Raw genomic sequence first — 15,000 nt, forward strand, 5'->3', positions numbered from 1 at the left:
AAAGTAGGCCAGTCTATAAGGTGGTTAATTAGGATGCGGCAGGATGCCTCTGTCCGCTGGCTCCCAGGGACCAGATGGAGAGTCAGGTCCATAAAACAGACGAGCGTTTGTCCGACGATATTTTGTTTAACTTTCACCTCGAGTCCACTGCAGAACCAGAACCCAGACTGAAGGTTCCTCACTCGCCTCTTTCACTTTTTACTATAGGAACCACATTGTTACTATAGCACGACGCTTTCTATTCTTATACACCGGTCGTTGAAGCAAATACTGTAGCAGCAAAACGCTGGTACTGCTAATCCTATATCTGTCATTTGATGCCATAATACTTTTTCGAACTATCCCACATTGGGAAAGATAAGTCTCTAAATCAGTGGATCATTTTCCAGGGAAAGATCCAGGACAGTGAACCGAAATATCGCATGCCTCCTGGTTTACACCACACACTGTATATTACACTTTTAATACAGTTAGGACACATTCACTCACTTTAAATCTGACACACACACACCAGAGTGCTTTCACATGTCACACAGACCTATAACATGTCGCCTCGGTAACAGGTCTCACAGGAACACCTGCAAGTCAGCACAGAGATGCATCCCACACACACACACACACACACACACACACACACACACACACACACACACACACACACACACACATTTTGTTGCTGTGTGTGTGTTTCTGTCAGTGTGTGTCTTCTGTCAAGTTCAGGTAACAAGAATCCCTCTGATATCCCTCTGGTGGAAACACAGCTGTGTGTGTGTGTGTGTGTCTGAACTCGCCTGATGCCCACACACACACACACACACACAAACACACACACACACATACACACACACACACACAAACACACACACACACACACACACGCACACACACACACACGCACACACACACTTCAGGCTTAACAGGGATCAAGTGTTCTCCTGTCAGCAGGACACTCAGTCAAAGGTCTTTCTTTTATCCAAAGGTGTGTCTTGTTTTTGTCTACTTGATATCTGATAAAGATGTTCCACAGCTTTGCATCTGTAAGAAACATTTATCTTCTAGCAATAAGGACAATGCAAATCCTGTAATACACCCCCATCTGATTCTCTTTATACAACGTGTTGCAGTTGGCTGGTAGATTGCTGCTTCTTTATTTGACACCAACACCGTAGTGTTTCTCCCACTCTCCCCCCCACTAACTAAAGGAAAAGGTGTGCAGGTTATCTTGGGGTTGCTTGTTTTTGGCTCTTTAACGACTTGTTCTTGTCCTCTCGTCTCTCAACGCCTCGTTTTAACTCCGGCGTGTTGCAGGTCGTGACAAACCGATCTGTTTAAAGCGCTTTATAAATAAACACGACTTGCGCTTTAATCACCTTTCATCATCTGCTGTGTGACAACCTGTGGGCGCGACCACAGTGTAATTTAATCCCCCCACATCTGACATGCCTCCCCTAATTGAAGCTCTCGCAGGCGGCGGTTCTTCTATTTCTGAAGCTGCTCGGCTTCACGCTGAATACATCAGCCGCCATTCAAGTGTGAGTCTCAGAGGAGAGAGACAGAAAATAGCTCCTCATTGTTTCTCCGTCCTCTCGGTTGTGCCGCCTCCCGCTCTGATCCCGATACGCCGTGTGTCAGACAAACAAATCCCCTCCTCGAACAAACAAATGAATTTAAATTAAAAGGCAGCAGAATGGAGTTGGGCGTAAACAAAGCACAATTCCCTTTCTCTTTTTAGCCCCATTTTGCATAACAAGCTGTGACACACTCTGCATTGAGATTCAAATGAGTAAGTGGCGGCTTAAAATGGACTTAGCTGCACTTCACTGGGACTATTTATCCTCTCTGATAAAGGACGTGTCATCCTCACCACTTCCTGTTCGACGGGGACAACACAGCGTTCTGTGTTCAGCACAACAGACTGTGGAGAGCTTTGTGAAACGTTATTGATCTGAGCCAGGAAATGAGGCCATGGCTGCTTCCAAACAGATTCAGCAGATAAACAGAGGACACACACAAACAGAGCTCCAACTCTTATCCGTTCTCCCATTATAGCACAATATGGTGATGCAACAGCTAACCCCTATGGATCCTGGGGTATTTTGAACGGGGAATTTACGGTATAATATTGGTGTTTCATGGGTGTTATATGGGTATAATAACAGTGTGATACAGGTATAATAACAGTTATGATCCAATTCTATCAGTTTCCCAGTTACAAAGGGACCGGGGGGGGGGGGGGGGGGGGGGGGGTCTCGCAGCGGAGAAACTGTGACGTGCTGGGACGACTGGGACGGCTGGGACGGCTGCTAGTGGAGCCTCGAAGCAACTCTGCTTTCTGCACCACAATCTGGTGCTGCCGAATTGGGACTACTAAATGAGTGAGACTCAACTATCAGAAGTGCCGAACAAGTTTTGGTAGTTTTTATTTTATTTTAACTTCATTTACTTTACTCAGGGTCACAGAGAGGAAACCAGTTTTAAGATATTGAAAAGTTCATTAAACATAAAAAGGCATTTCAAAGAAGTTTTGTTATTCTACATTTTGACACCAAGATTTTCTGATTTTACTGCAAATGTATATCGGTTCCAAATATCGGTTATCGGTCTCCTTGATTACTAATAATCGGTATCGGTATCGGCCTTGAAAAAACCGTATCGGTCGATCCCTAATGAGTATAATATGGGTGTCATACGGGTGCTATAATGGTGTAACATAGGTGTAATAGGGGTGTATTAGTATTTGATATAGGTGTAATAACAGTGTAATATAATAGTTATAACAGCGTAACGTGGGTGTAATAACGAAGTAATATTGCTGTCGCTTGGGCAATATTACATCATGTTAATAGATACACATTCAAATGGTTGTAACAACAGTGTTACATGGGTATAATGAGGGGGTAATAAGAGAGTAATATGGGTTTAACATTGGTATAATGAGGGTTTAATAATTGTGTGACTTGGTTGTAATAACAGTCTAATTTGGGTCTAATAGACATTTTCCCAAATGTTCATATGTGGATGCCCATTCAAGTGTTAAATATTCACCGCAGTTGGAATTAGGGTTTCGTCGCTCCTATCTGGTTATGCACAACTGGAGGAGGGACCGTGATGAAGATGAAAGTTGCAGAAAAGCAGCAAACAGCAGTTCAGCAGGGACCAGGATGTATAAGAAACACATTGGGAGGGGGGGGGGGGGAGAGTAAGGATTTAAAGGAACAGACAGACAGAGCTGAATCAACCCGGGAATCCTGCAGACACTTGGTCAGAAATATCTGTTGTCTTGGAATATCTAAAAGTGTTTAAACATGAACGATGATTGATGCCCAGTTTTCCCCAACCTCCTTGAAAGTAACGTTCCTCTTTGGGAGTTTCTCGTTGAAATGTTTTGGGAATCATCCGAGTTGTGAAAGTTAAGCAGAAATGCGTTTGCCAGATCAACCCATTTACTCTTCCTCCCTGAAGCCTGTTCTGTTGTGAGATAGAGACAAGCTTTGCAGTCCAAACACAAAACCTAGTCTCCAGGTAGGATGCAGTTAGACGTGCCTTTGATTGCAGTCCAAACAAGAGTAAAATAATAAAAGATCTTATCTGCAACAGCCCCAACATCTGGCTATAACTAAACCAATAAGGTTTCCCTAAAAAGGCAGATGTTTGCATTTCATTTAGAAAAATGGGAAAAAATAACAGTTGTGCCATAACTAAATAGAATAACAAATCCATTCTCATAACCTAAAGCACCAAAAGTTAATCAAATCAATATGTCATGGGGCAAAAAGACAGAATTCACCATATTTTAAATAAGAACATTTGTCTCCAGGCGGTTAACCGTTTAAATTGCACCATTCATTTGCGTTCAAAGTATGGTTCAACCTGTGTGAGGGTGTCATTGCAGCTGGATTTTCATAATATTTCGTGCTCTTGAGGAAATCCACCTCGAAAGTTTTCAAGTACAGCTTTTTGTGAGGATCTTTGCCGTGGTTTAGGCGTGTTCGAAGCGACATAGAGAGGCGACTGTATGTCTAAACAACAATGGCGGCTCCTCCGATACACAAGTGATGCAATAGTGTTTATTCACTTTAGTAATGCAGCCTCTTCACAGATTTAGGCAGCTGGCTGGATCTGAATCTCACCGCTTATTATCCTGTCAATAGGTACTTTTCCCAGGAATAGTTCTGATAGTTCATGGGATTTTGCTTTCGCACCAAAAAGATCTGGAACTAGAACTTAGTTCATGAGAACCTTTCCACCCCCTTTTCAGTCCATGCTAGAGAGGTGGGACTTTCCTGGTGAAGAAAAGGTTCCAATTTCTCATCGGCTGGGCGAATTGCAAGCACGCCCCGTAAAACTCTGAAAAGTTTTGTAAAGCCGCCATTTTATTTGCTCGCATTAGCATTATTAGCATTAGCCCAGCGCACCAACGGAGAGAGACTAATTTATGGCAACACAAAAAAAAACGTGGGAGCGGTGGAATGATGAGGAAGTGTCGGCGCTTCTGGCGATTTGGCGAGTAAATCGCTGTGAAGTTGTTTGCGGCCTGCCAGTAAACCCAAAGCAGAAGAAGAAGAAGTGACATCAGCGGCTTCATTTGCGTAATCCTCCCTCAGGGACTTATTCCGGTGTGAACGCGAGTTACTTGATAGTTCCGGGACTAAAGAGTTCGGCGGGACTAAGTACTGGGAACTAAGTACGGCAAAGTACTTGGTGTGAAAGCGGCTAATGCATGTTTTTAAATGTGTGATGGTGTCATTGCTGCCCCTTGTGGCCAATAGGTAAAATAACCAAGTTCTCATCAGCCTAAATTGTGGGATATGTTTTATGAAGTGGGACAAGAAGAGGTTTACCTTACATGGCAGCTGGATTTTCAAATATTACGGAAATCCACCTCGTCAGGCTTCAAGTACAGCTTTTTGTGAGGAGCTATGGCGTGGTTTAGGCATGTTCGAAGCGACATAGAGAACTGACAATATGTCTAAACAACAATGTCGGCTCCTCTGATACACAAGTGATGCAATAGTTTAGTAAAGCAGCTTCTTCACAGATGTAGACAGTTGGCTGGATCTGAATCTCACAGCTTCTGTCCATGCACGTTTTAAAATGTGTGATTGTGTCATTGCTGCCCCTAGTGGCCCAAAGCTAAAATAACCAAGTTCTCATCAGCTTAAATCGTAGTTTGTGTTTGATGCAGTTTATCTACGAGAGGTTTACCTTGCACAGAATCTGGATGCTCGAGATATGACAGGACTTTGCGGGAATCCATCTTGTCAGGCTTCGAGTACAGCTCTTTGTCAGCTGCGGAGTCATTTAGGCGTGTTCGAAGCGTCATGGAGAGCCGACTGTTTGTTCTAAACAACAATGGCGGATATACAAGTGATGGAAAAGTGTCAATTTAATTTTTCAAGCAGTCCCCTTCAAATACAGTACAGCCGACCAGCTTCTAATCTCACCTTTCATCGGCTGTCCAAGTAACTTTTGAACTCGTTTATCTAAATTGTAGGTCTAGATTCTTTACTTGACTATTCATCTACACGTTTCTTTGTGTATACATTTATGAAAATATGGTTTAACAAGTCCAGCCTGAGGGCGACGTTGTTCCAGATAAGGATGAGGAAAGATACTGAGAGCTGATGTCCAATGTCAAACCTGGGGTGCAGTTCATTGGGAATGAGGATCTCACTTAGGGCAGTAAAAAATACCCCAAAACACACGGCATTGTGGGTAAAAGCACAAGGATGCATTAAGACATTGATGGGAGGCTGAGCAGAATAACAAGCGTTCATATTCAGGTGTTTCCTCATGCGTTCTTAACTAGTAACTTCAAATGTGTGTAAGAATCACCTCAGCATATAAAATATACATAACGGCAAAAACTGACAGAAATAATAGACAGAAAGTTACTACTAACATGATTTCACACTCATTTGACGTCAGGTTGAGATGTGAAAGAAGCCAGAAAAGATATTTCACGCCTGAGAGGACAAACACGTCCATCCTTGTATGGCAAAGTTTGCTCTTCCACTCCTCTTCCTCGCTGCAGGCCGGAGTCAGAGGCTCCTCTGCAGTTCTGTGTGCATGCATGCTTATGTTCACTGAGTTCTGGTCCGGATCAGAGAGAGGCTCAGCGTGCAGGCAACGAGTCGCATTTCTTTTAACTGAGGAGGCCGAGTGGAAGGATACGAGCGAAAGCTGGGGAAGAAGCTTTTGTTCACACACCTGGGCACAGGGAGTCAGCCGATACACAACACTAAACTGGATGAGGGACACAATAAAACCCTGCTGCAAAACTAGTAACTTTAATATGATGTAGATATTCTAGTAGTACGAGCACAGAGCTAGAACCAGACTACTTAGAGTACAAATGTACTGAAAATAAAAAAAAATACTATAGGAATTGATGCACTTTGCCAATGCAAATAAACTGGCACTTTGAATGTCAATTAAGCTTCACACACACAGTAAATATTTAACAGTATATACAGTAGGGCACGTATTTTGTATTTCTGTGTTGGACCCTGAAGGCGGTCACATGACTTCATGTCAGCACCGCTAAGCTAAAGGAGGCTAATGTTGGGCTATAAAGGAACTACAGCACGGTCACATGACTTCACGTCACCACCGCTAAGCTAAAGGAGGCTAATGTTGGGCTATAAAGGAACTACAGCACGGTCACATGACTTCACGTCACCACCTCTAAGCTAAAGGTGGCTAATGTTGGGCTATAAAGGAACTACAGCACGGTCACATGACTTCACGTCACCACCGCTAAGCTAAAGGAGGCTAATGTTGGGCTATAAAGAAACTACAGCACGGTCACATGACTTCATGTCACCACCGCTAAGCTAAAGGCGGCTAATGTTGGGCTATAAAGGAACTACAGCACGGTCACATGACTTCACGTCACCACCTCTAAGCTAAAGGTGGCTAATGTTGGTGCTATAAAGGAGCTACAGCACGGTCACATGACTTCATGTCACCACCGCTAAGCTAAAGGAGGCTAATGTTGGGCTATAAAGGAACTACAGCACGGTCACATGACTTCATGTCACCACCGCTAAGCTAAAGGTGGCTAATGTTGGGCTATAAAGGAACTACAGCACGGTCACATGACTTCACTTCACCACCGCTAAGCTAAAGGAGGCTATTGTTGGTCGTGATGACATTTAGTCGTCTCATTTAGACACCTGCTAGCAACCACTGTGTTTAAAATGTACTGACGTGTTTTATGTCGTAGAACTAAACGTTAAAATATCTTCAGAGTTGATCTTTTTTTACGCTTCTAACCAAACAAACATGGCCTCCAGACGAGGGAACAGGAAGTGCTAAAATGCTCAGAACTCTATTGTGTCTTTGCTGAACAACATCATAACTCTGCTCCCAGCCTCCACTAACCAGAGGCAGCTGCACTTACGTATCTTAACTCAGCATTAATTAAATGTCATTGTGCTGCTGTCAGTGACCTTTCCTCAGCCTGCAGGATGGAGGATGGAGGATGGAGGCAGACGTTTTGGTTTATAGTCTGTTCGCCCCGGCTGACACACACGTGCTGACCTCCGGCGTTTCTCCCCGACGTGTTGATGTTTATCACGGTAATGGGACAGATTTCATTTCACGTCCACACGGCCCACAGCGCAGCATATGTAAAACAACAGACAGGAATAGATGAGATTATTCTGGACTTTATGAGCTGAGTGAAGAGCGGCGACGCAGAAGAAGAAGAGAGAGGAGAGCAGTGAGCCGGAAAACCCCTCTTCGCCTTCATCCCCTCACCCCCTCCTCTTAACTTTATAAAGGCCGATCTCTTTCTTTCCTCTCTTTTCCATTCTTTTCAAATGTCATCCTCTCCTCTTCCTCCATCCTCCTCCTATCCTCACATTGAAGTCTATGTGCGTTCTGTTGTGAACCCAGAAATGTTGAGTCCCCCAAAGTCTTATTTTAGTAATGTAGAGTAGGGTCCCCAGAACATAGAAGCTGCCGGATGCTAACCTGCAGATGATGGGACATTTACACAATTAGCATTAGTAGCGTTAATTAGCATCAATTAGCATTATAGCTTATGTGGACGATAGTAAAAAAAATTCTTGGAGTGGTTTTGGGCCGTTATTTAGGATGCTGAATGCATTTCTGACATTTTTAGGATTAAAGATGGAAGTTTTAACCAGAAAGTGGACATATTTGATCTTCACGGTCAATACTATCCATGAAATCCATCTTTCACACGAATGCCTTTTTAATGTGTTTTAAATTTAATTGATTTTGCGTCCTAGTCTCAGCACTGTTGCTTCTGTGACGACTGTTTCCTCTCTCCTGAACTCGCAATAAAGTGTTAAGGCTCAGGTTCAGTGGAAACACCAGAAATGGGTTTGCATCGGCTCCGAAACCACTCTGGAACCGCTTCGGTGGAAAGGGGGTTATTTTCCTCCTCCTCCCCTCCTCTTCATCTCCTGCTCTCAGTTTGTTGACAGACCTTCAGAGACTATACAAAAAGAGATGTAGACGTTGTCGTGTTTTCACCTCCTCCTCCTCCTCTCTTGTGCCTCTGAAGTGAAGTTTCCTCTCTTGTTCGGGATGTTGTCTCTCGCGGCCGTGAAACAAGGAGGCAAAACAACAGCGAGCGCCGAAACACCTTCAAACCGAACAAATCCCTCCTCAGAAAACACGACACAAACAGATACGCAAAGAGAGAAGAAGTGTGTGTGTGTGTGTGTGTGTGTGTGTGTGTGTGTGTGTGTGTGTGTGTGTGTGTGTGTGTGTGTGTGTGTGTGTGTGTGTGTGTGTGTGTGTGTGTGTGTGTGCGCGCGTGTGTGTGACTGGGCGAATGGGAGTCCCTGCTGTGCGGATGCCATGTTATCTCCACGACGCTGCCTCACTCCTCGTCTTCAGATGAAAGAGGACAAAAACACGACGGATGTTTTACAGAAATGTCCCCTCGTCCCCTTTTCATGCCTCAGTCTGAACAAGTGGCGCTAGCCTAGCTAACAAGCTGCGATACTACAAAGCTGAGCAGACAACAATCACAGCAAAGTGAGGCAGCAACTGAAATACACAAAACAACTCTTATTTACAGATTTCATAAAGCAAGCTGGAAATAAATACATGAACACACGCCTTCATGCAGGGCGGAAGAGCTCTGGTTGGTTCGGTGCTCTGACTAAATAGTTTTTGGTCGTTAGGAGAAATGTTTTGGTTGCAGGAGATTGATGTCTGTGTGAGAACAAGACAAAGAGAGTTCCTTCCGAGAGCAGAATCCTCTCTTGTGTTTCCTAAACGCAGTACAGTACCGTGTCGTACACGTGAACACTTGTGCAGTGTGTGCATCTCGACCAGGCCGTAGCTTTCCCCTGACCAGAAGTGACAGTCTGCGCTGTTAGCTAGCTTGCCACATTAGCGCTTGTGTTATCAAATCAGTACAGACTGCTTAATAACCTGATACAATGAACAGTGGCTTCATTTTGAACGCAAGTGTTGTGTTGGTTAAATCAACGGTGAAAAAATCCACATGTATTACTTTAATTGTAAGATGCTGTGTACAGCGGACAAATCGCAGCTGGTCGCTTAACTTTCGTTACGTAGCCAGGATGGCGGTTGTTGAGCGGCTAGACTCCACTTTTTGCTGTTGTTAAGGCACCAACCGGTACTCATAGTGCATTCTGCATTGTGCAACCCAGTCTCACGGCATTTCGTGTTATAGTCACAAAATAAATGTAATCTATTGATTCGTGTTCACCAACACGATTTTACCATTTAAAAAAAAAAAATACAATGAAAAAAAAGCAATGTATTTCTATTGGTAGTATGTTTCGTCCCTGCACCACGTCTTTTGGTCCGGTCGTGTCTTGGAAGACTGGGGTTTATAAAAACATGTTCTTACTCAATATCAAGCCACGATCATTGTTTTTATTTTAAATTGCATAATGTCTGACTTTTTTTGCCGTCCATGAAGAAAAGAAATGGGGCTCAGAGCCTCAGAATACTGAAATCTGTATTTTTTGTAATCTTTTTTTCCTTCTAATTTGTTATTATTTACATTGCTTTTGAAATCGTTCTGTGTCAGAATACTGAAATCTGTATTTTTTTAATCGTTCTGTGTGACACGAAAAAAATAGGAAAATTGTGTTGGTGAACACGAATCAATAGATTACATTTCGTGACTATATAACATGAAATGCCGTGAGACTGGGTTGCATTGTAACACATGGTTTTGTTTGACTATCTACAGGTGCAAACACGCTACCACAGCCCAAAACATTCCCATTAGGAGAAATGCGCTGTAGATTCCGAAACGATGCAAATATAAAAACAAAAATGTGCCAACACACATGCAGATGAATTAACATCTGCGCGGCATTTAGAAATTCACCAACTTGGGGAAACATGCCCAGCGTTTACTAAAAGCGCTGCAAATACAAACCGCTGCAAGACGCAAACAAAGAAAACAGAAACCAATGTCTACTTATTTGTTGTTTTTACTTGACTTTTTATTCAATATGTTAGTCTACTCATTTACTTTGCCTTTTATCCGCACTGTACCTTTGCTGTTTGTACTTTTCCTCGCTGTGGGACGATTAGAGGGTTTCTGATCAGTATATTAAAACTAAATGAATACCCTCCTCTGCTCTCTCAGGTGAGGAGTGGTACCTGTGCAGGCTGACTCTGAGCCTCCCCAGCCAGGCGGCCCTGCAGTGGGCCATGTTCCCCTCTCCCTACCTGGGGGCCGTGGGACCCGACGCCCCGCCCGGCTCCGCGGTGTACCAGCTGTCCGCTCGACACCGAGAGGAGACGCCCGGGCAAACACAGTTCCTCCTCCTGGACGGTGAGTGGAGCATTCATTCTGCTTTTTGGGGTGTTGCCTCTCCTCTCCTCGTTTCGTTTCGTTTCGTTTCCTGTAGTGTGTTCTTTAGGTGTTAGTGCATGTAAATGGTCTGCAGAGGCTCCTGAAACACCTCAATTGGACTCCTTTGATTACATCCGGATCATAGTTACATGACTATAGAACACTCACGCTCCTATTGGCTTGCGCTCCATCACATTGTACGTGATAGGCTAAGGGCGGGATATCTCTAAGCGGTTGACCAATCACAACAGAGCTGGCCAGCTAACCAATCAGAGCAGACTGGGCTCTGGTTTCAGACGGAGGGTGAAAAGAGGTGCTGCAGCACAAAGAAAAATAAAGAGCTTTTTGAACATTAAAGCATGGAGACATGTCCCAGTAGAGACACTACTGATATACACCTGAACATCAGCAGGAGAGGACTCTTTAAAGTAGAGACACTACATACTGATATACACCTGAACATCAGCAGGAGAGGACTCTTTAAAGTAGAGACACTACATACTGATATACACCTGAACATCAGCAGGAGAGGACTCTTTAAAGTAGAGACACTACATACTGATATACACCTGAACATCAGCAGGAGAGGACTCTTTAAAGTAGAGACACTACATACTGATATACACCTGAACATCAGCAGGAGAGGACTCTTTAAAGTAGAGACACTACATACTGATATACACCTGAACATCAGCAGGAGAGGACTCTTTAAAGTAGATACACTACATACTGATATACACCTGAACATCAGCAGGAGAGGACTCTTTAAAGTAGAGACACTACATACTGATATACACCTGAACATCAGCAGGAGAGGACTCTTTAAAGTAGAGACACTACATACTGATATACACCTGAACATCAGCAGGAGAGGACTCTTTAAAGTAGAGACACTACATACTGATATACACCTGAACATCAGCATGAGAGGACTCTTTAAAGTAGAGACACTACACACTGATATACACCTGAATCTCAGCAGGAGAGGACTCTTTAAAGTAGAGGCACTACATACTGATATACACCTGAACATCAGCAGGAGAGGACTCTTTAAAGTAGAGACACTACATACTGATATACACCTGAACATCAGCAGGAGAGGACTCTTTAAAGTAGAGACACTACATACTGATATACACCTGAACATCAGCAGGAGAGGACTCTTTAAAGTAAAGACACTACATACTGATATACACCTGAACATCAGCTGGAGAGGACTCTTTAAAGTAGAGACACTACATGCTGATATACACCTGAACATCAGCAGGAGAGGACTCTTTAAAGTAGAGACACTACATACTGATATACACCTGAACATCAGCAGGAGAGGACTCTTTAAAGTAGAGACACTACATACTGATATACACCTGAACATCAGCAGGAGAGGACTCTTTAAAGTAGAGACACTACATACTGATATACACCTGAACATCAGCAGGAGAGGACTCTTTAAAGTAGAGACACTACATACTGAAATACACCTGAACATCAGCAGGAGAGGACTCTTTAACCTATTATTATATGTCAGTGTTTATTTATTAACTGATTTATATTCGGTATCAGCTGATAGTCCCTGCAAAAAGCAGTCAGATAAATGAAGTGGAGCAACAAGTACGATATTTGCTTTCAAATTGTTGTGAAGTAAAAGTATAAAGCAGCATTAAATGAATATTTAAAGTGCCTCTTATTAACACTTAAGTACAGTACTTGAGTTAATGTACTCCAACAGCCCGGCTTCCTCCTTGTTCCCGTGGTGTTTCCCTGAAAGCAGTTTATTTCTGATCCAATCTGTCGCTGTATCTTTTTATTTAGTCCGCTGCTGCTCCGCCAGGCCTTTTGTGACAAACCTGTTTTGTTGAAAGCAGAGATTTATAAATAAAATTTGACTTGTTGAATTTCAATTAGCGTCAAGTGGGAGAAGCAGAGAGAAACGCAGATAAACGGCATGAAGCTGCACTGTTAATCGCTCCCCGGGGCTCCCAGATCCTGGAATAATGGGAGAGTCTCTGGAGAGCAGCGAGGGGGCGGCTGGGTGCCGCTGGCTGTGGATTTCTTATTTCTCATATTATTCCAGGAGAGAAGAGGAGAGATATTTTGAGAGCTAATTTCCAATGCTTTCGTATTAGGAGCTTCTGACTTCCCTTTGGCAAAGTGTGACTACATGTGTACCGACGAATAATCCAATAATTTACATTCAAAATGTTTTTTAATATCACGCCAATATGGAAATATATTCAGGCAGTGTGTGTGAAGCCAATTAGTAGCTTTAATGTGATTTTCACTCACTGTGAGGATATTAAATCACAGTAGAGAGAAAAGTGCTTCTTTCTAAAAGTTTGTGCATCTTTTTAGTTCTTCGGTGAACAAAATTATTTAAAGAGAGATTAATTTACATACAGTCGTTCTTTATTACAGTCAATAAGAGTCATGACTAAAGGAAGCCCTCCTTATTCCTGCAACCCTCAATCAGTTGTTTAAAAAGGAAGCTGAACTCCATCCATCTTCTTAATGTTTATTATCAACCTTTTTGACAGGGCTATCTTGTCGAAGTGAAATGTAATTTGTGTATACGACCCAGGATTTGAATGATTCTTCCATGTCCGATGCTGGACCCTTCTTCCAAGTTTCATCAAAATGAAGTCATTACTTTTCAGTCATCCTGCTGACAGACGGACAAACCAAGCAGAAACACAACTTTCTCAGTGGAGGTTATAGAAAATGGGGAATGTGAGACAATACAGTGTAAGAAGTTGTATTTCTGTAGTTGACCCTGAAGGCAACATCTCCTCCCTTTCGCTCCACAAAAATACAAGAGCAGGAAATAATCTCTGTGTCAAACGTTTATGATACTGACCTGTTTAGTTCAGCGGGATAATCTCCACACACTAACTTCTTTATGATTTCTGAAGTAAAAAGCTAACGTTAGGCTATAAAGGAACTAGAGCACGGTCACATGACTTCACGTCACCATCGCTAAGCTAAAGGAGGCTAATGTTGGGCTATAAAGGAACTACAGCACGGTCACATGACTTCACGTCACCATCGCTAAGCTAAAGGAGGCTAATGTTGGGCTATAAAGGAACTACAGCACGGTCACATGACTTCACGTCACCACCGCTAAGCTAAAGGTGGCTAATGTTGGGCTATAAAGGAACTACAGCACGGTCACATGACTTCACGTCACCATCGCTAAGCTAAAGGAGGCTAATGTTGGGCTATAAAGGAACTACAGCACGGTCACATGACTTCACGTCACCACCGCTAAGCTAAAGGAGGCTAATGTTGGGCTATAAAGGAACTGCAGCACGGTCACATGACTTCACATCACCATCGCTAAGCTAAAGGTGGCTAATGTTGGGCTATGAAGGAACTGCAGCACGGTCACATGACTTCACGTCACCATCGCTAAGCTAAAGGAGGCTAATGTTGGGCTATGAAGGAACTGCAGCACGGTCACATGACTTCTCGTCACCACCGCTAAGCTAAAGGAGGCTAATGTTGGGCTATAAAGGAACTACAGCACGGTCACATGACTTCTCGTCACCATCGCTAAGCTAAAAGAGGCTAATGTTGGGCTATAAAGGAACTACAGCACGGTCACATGACTTCTCGTCACCACCGCTAAGCTAAAGGAGGCTAATGTTGGGCTATAAAGGAACTACTGCACGGTCACATGACTTCTCGTCACCACCGCTAAGCTAAAGGAGGCTAATGTTGGGCTATAAAGGAACTACAGCACGGTCACATGACTTCACGTCACCACCGCTAAGCTAAAGGAGGCTAATGTTGGGCTATAAAGGAACTACAGCACGGTCACATGACTTCACATCACCACCGCTAAGCTAAAAGGAGCTAATGTTGGGTGTGATGATGTTTAGTTGTTTCCTTTAGACACTTGTTGGCAACCATTGTTTTTTGCTGACGTATTTGGCATCGCAGAACAAAAATCTCTTCAGCTCGTGTCAACCAAAGACCTTATTTCAAGCTAACAACCAAAAACACATTCAAACTTCCAGATGAGGGACGTTTTCGGCGGTGCTAAAATCAATTTCTGGGTTTAAAGACTCATTACTTCATAAAGCGGGTTCTGAAATCCTTCCTGCAGACAGAAGTCCTGCAGTGAAACTCAGATGAACTCGTGTCAGTGAAATGTCTGCATGAATAGAGGAGAT

The 15,000-nt window shown here is 43.3% G+C and overlaps 2 protein-coding genes across 2 annotated transcripts in view; one reads left to right on the plus strand and one right to left on the minus strand.

Annotated features, from left to right (window-relative positions):
- LOC307012830 (uncharacterized protein) overlaps window positions 1-15,000 on the minus strand; it is a 271,685-nt gene that overhangs the window by 85,547 nt on the left and 171,138 nt on the right. The gene's annotated exons all lie outside the window — the stretch shown is intronic.
- Window positions 44-15,000, plus strand: part of LOC307013494 (neural-cadherin) — a gene marked incomplete at both ends in the record, with an annotated part of 72,489 nt that continues 57,532 nt past the window's right edge. The window contains 2 exons of the mRNA XM_079640894.1: window positions 44-86; window positions 10,619-10,807. Coding sequence (XP_079497020.1) covers window positions 44-86; window positions 10,619-10,807 — 232 coding nt within the window. The remainder of the gene's footprint in view (window positions 87-10,618; window positions 10,808-15,000) is intronic.

The sequence above is a fragment of the Notothenia rossii genome (genome assembly GCF_949606895.1).
Source record: "Notothenia rossii genome assembly, chromosome: 7".
NCBI lineage: Eukaryota > Metazoa > Chordata > Actinopteri > Perciformes > Nototheniidae > Notothenia > Notothenia rossii.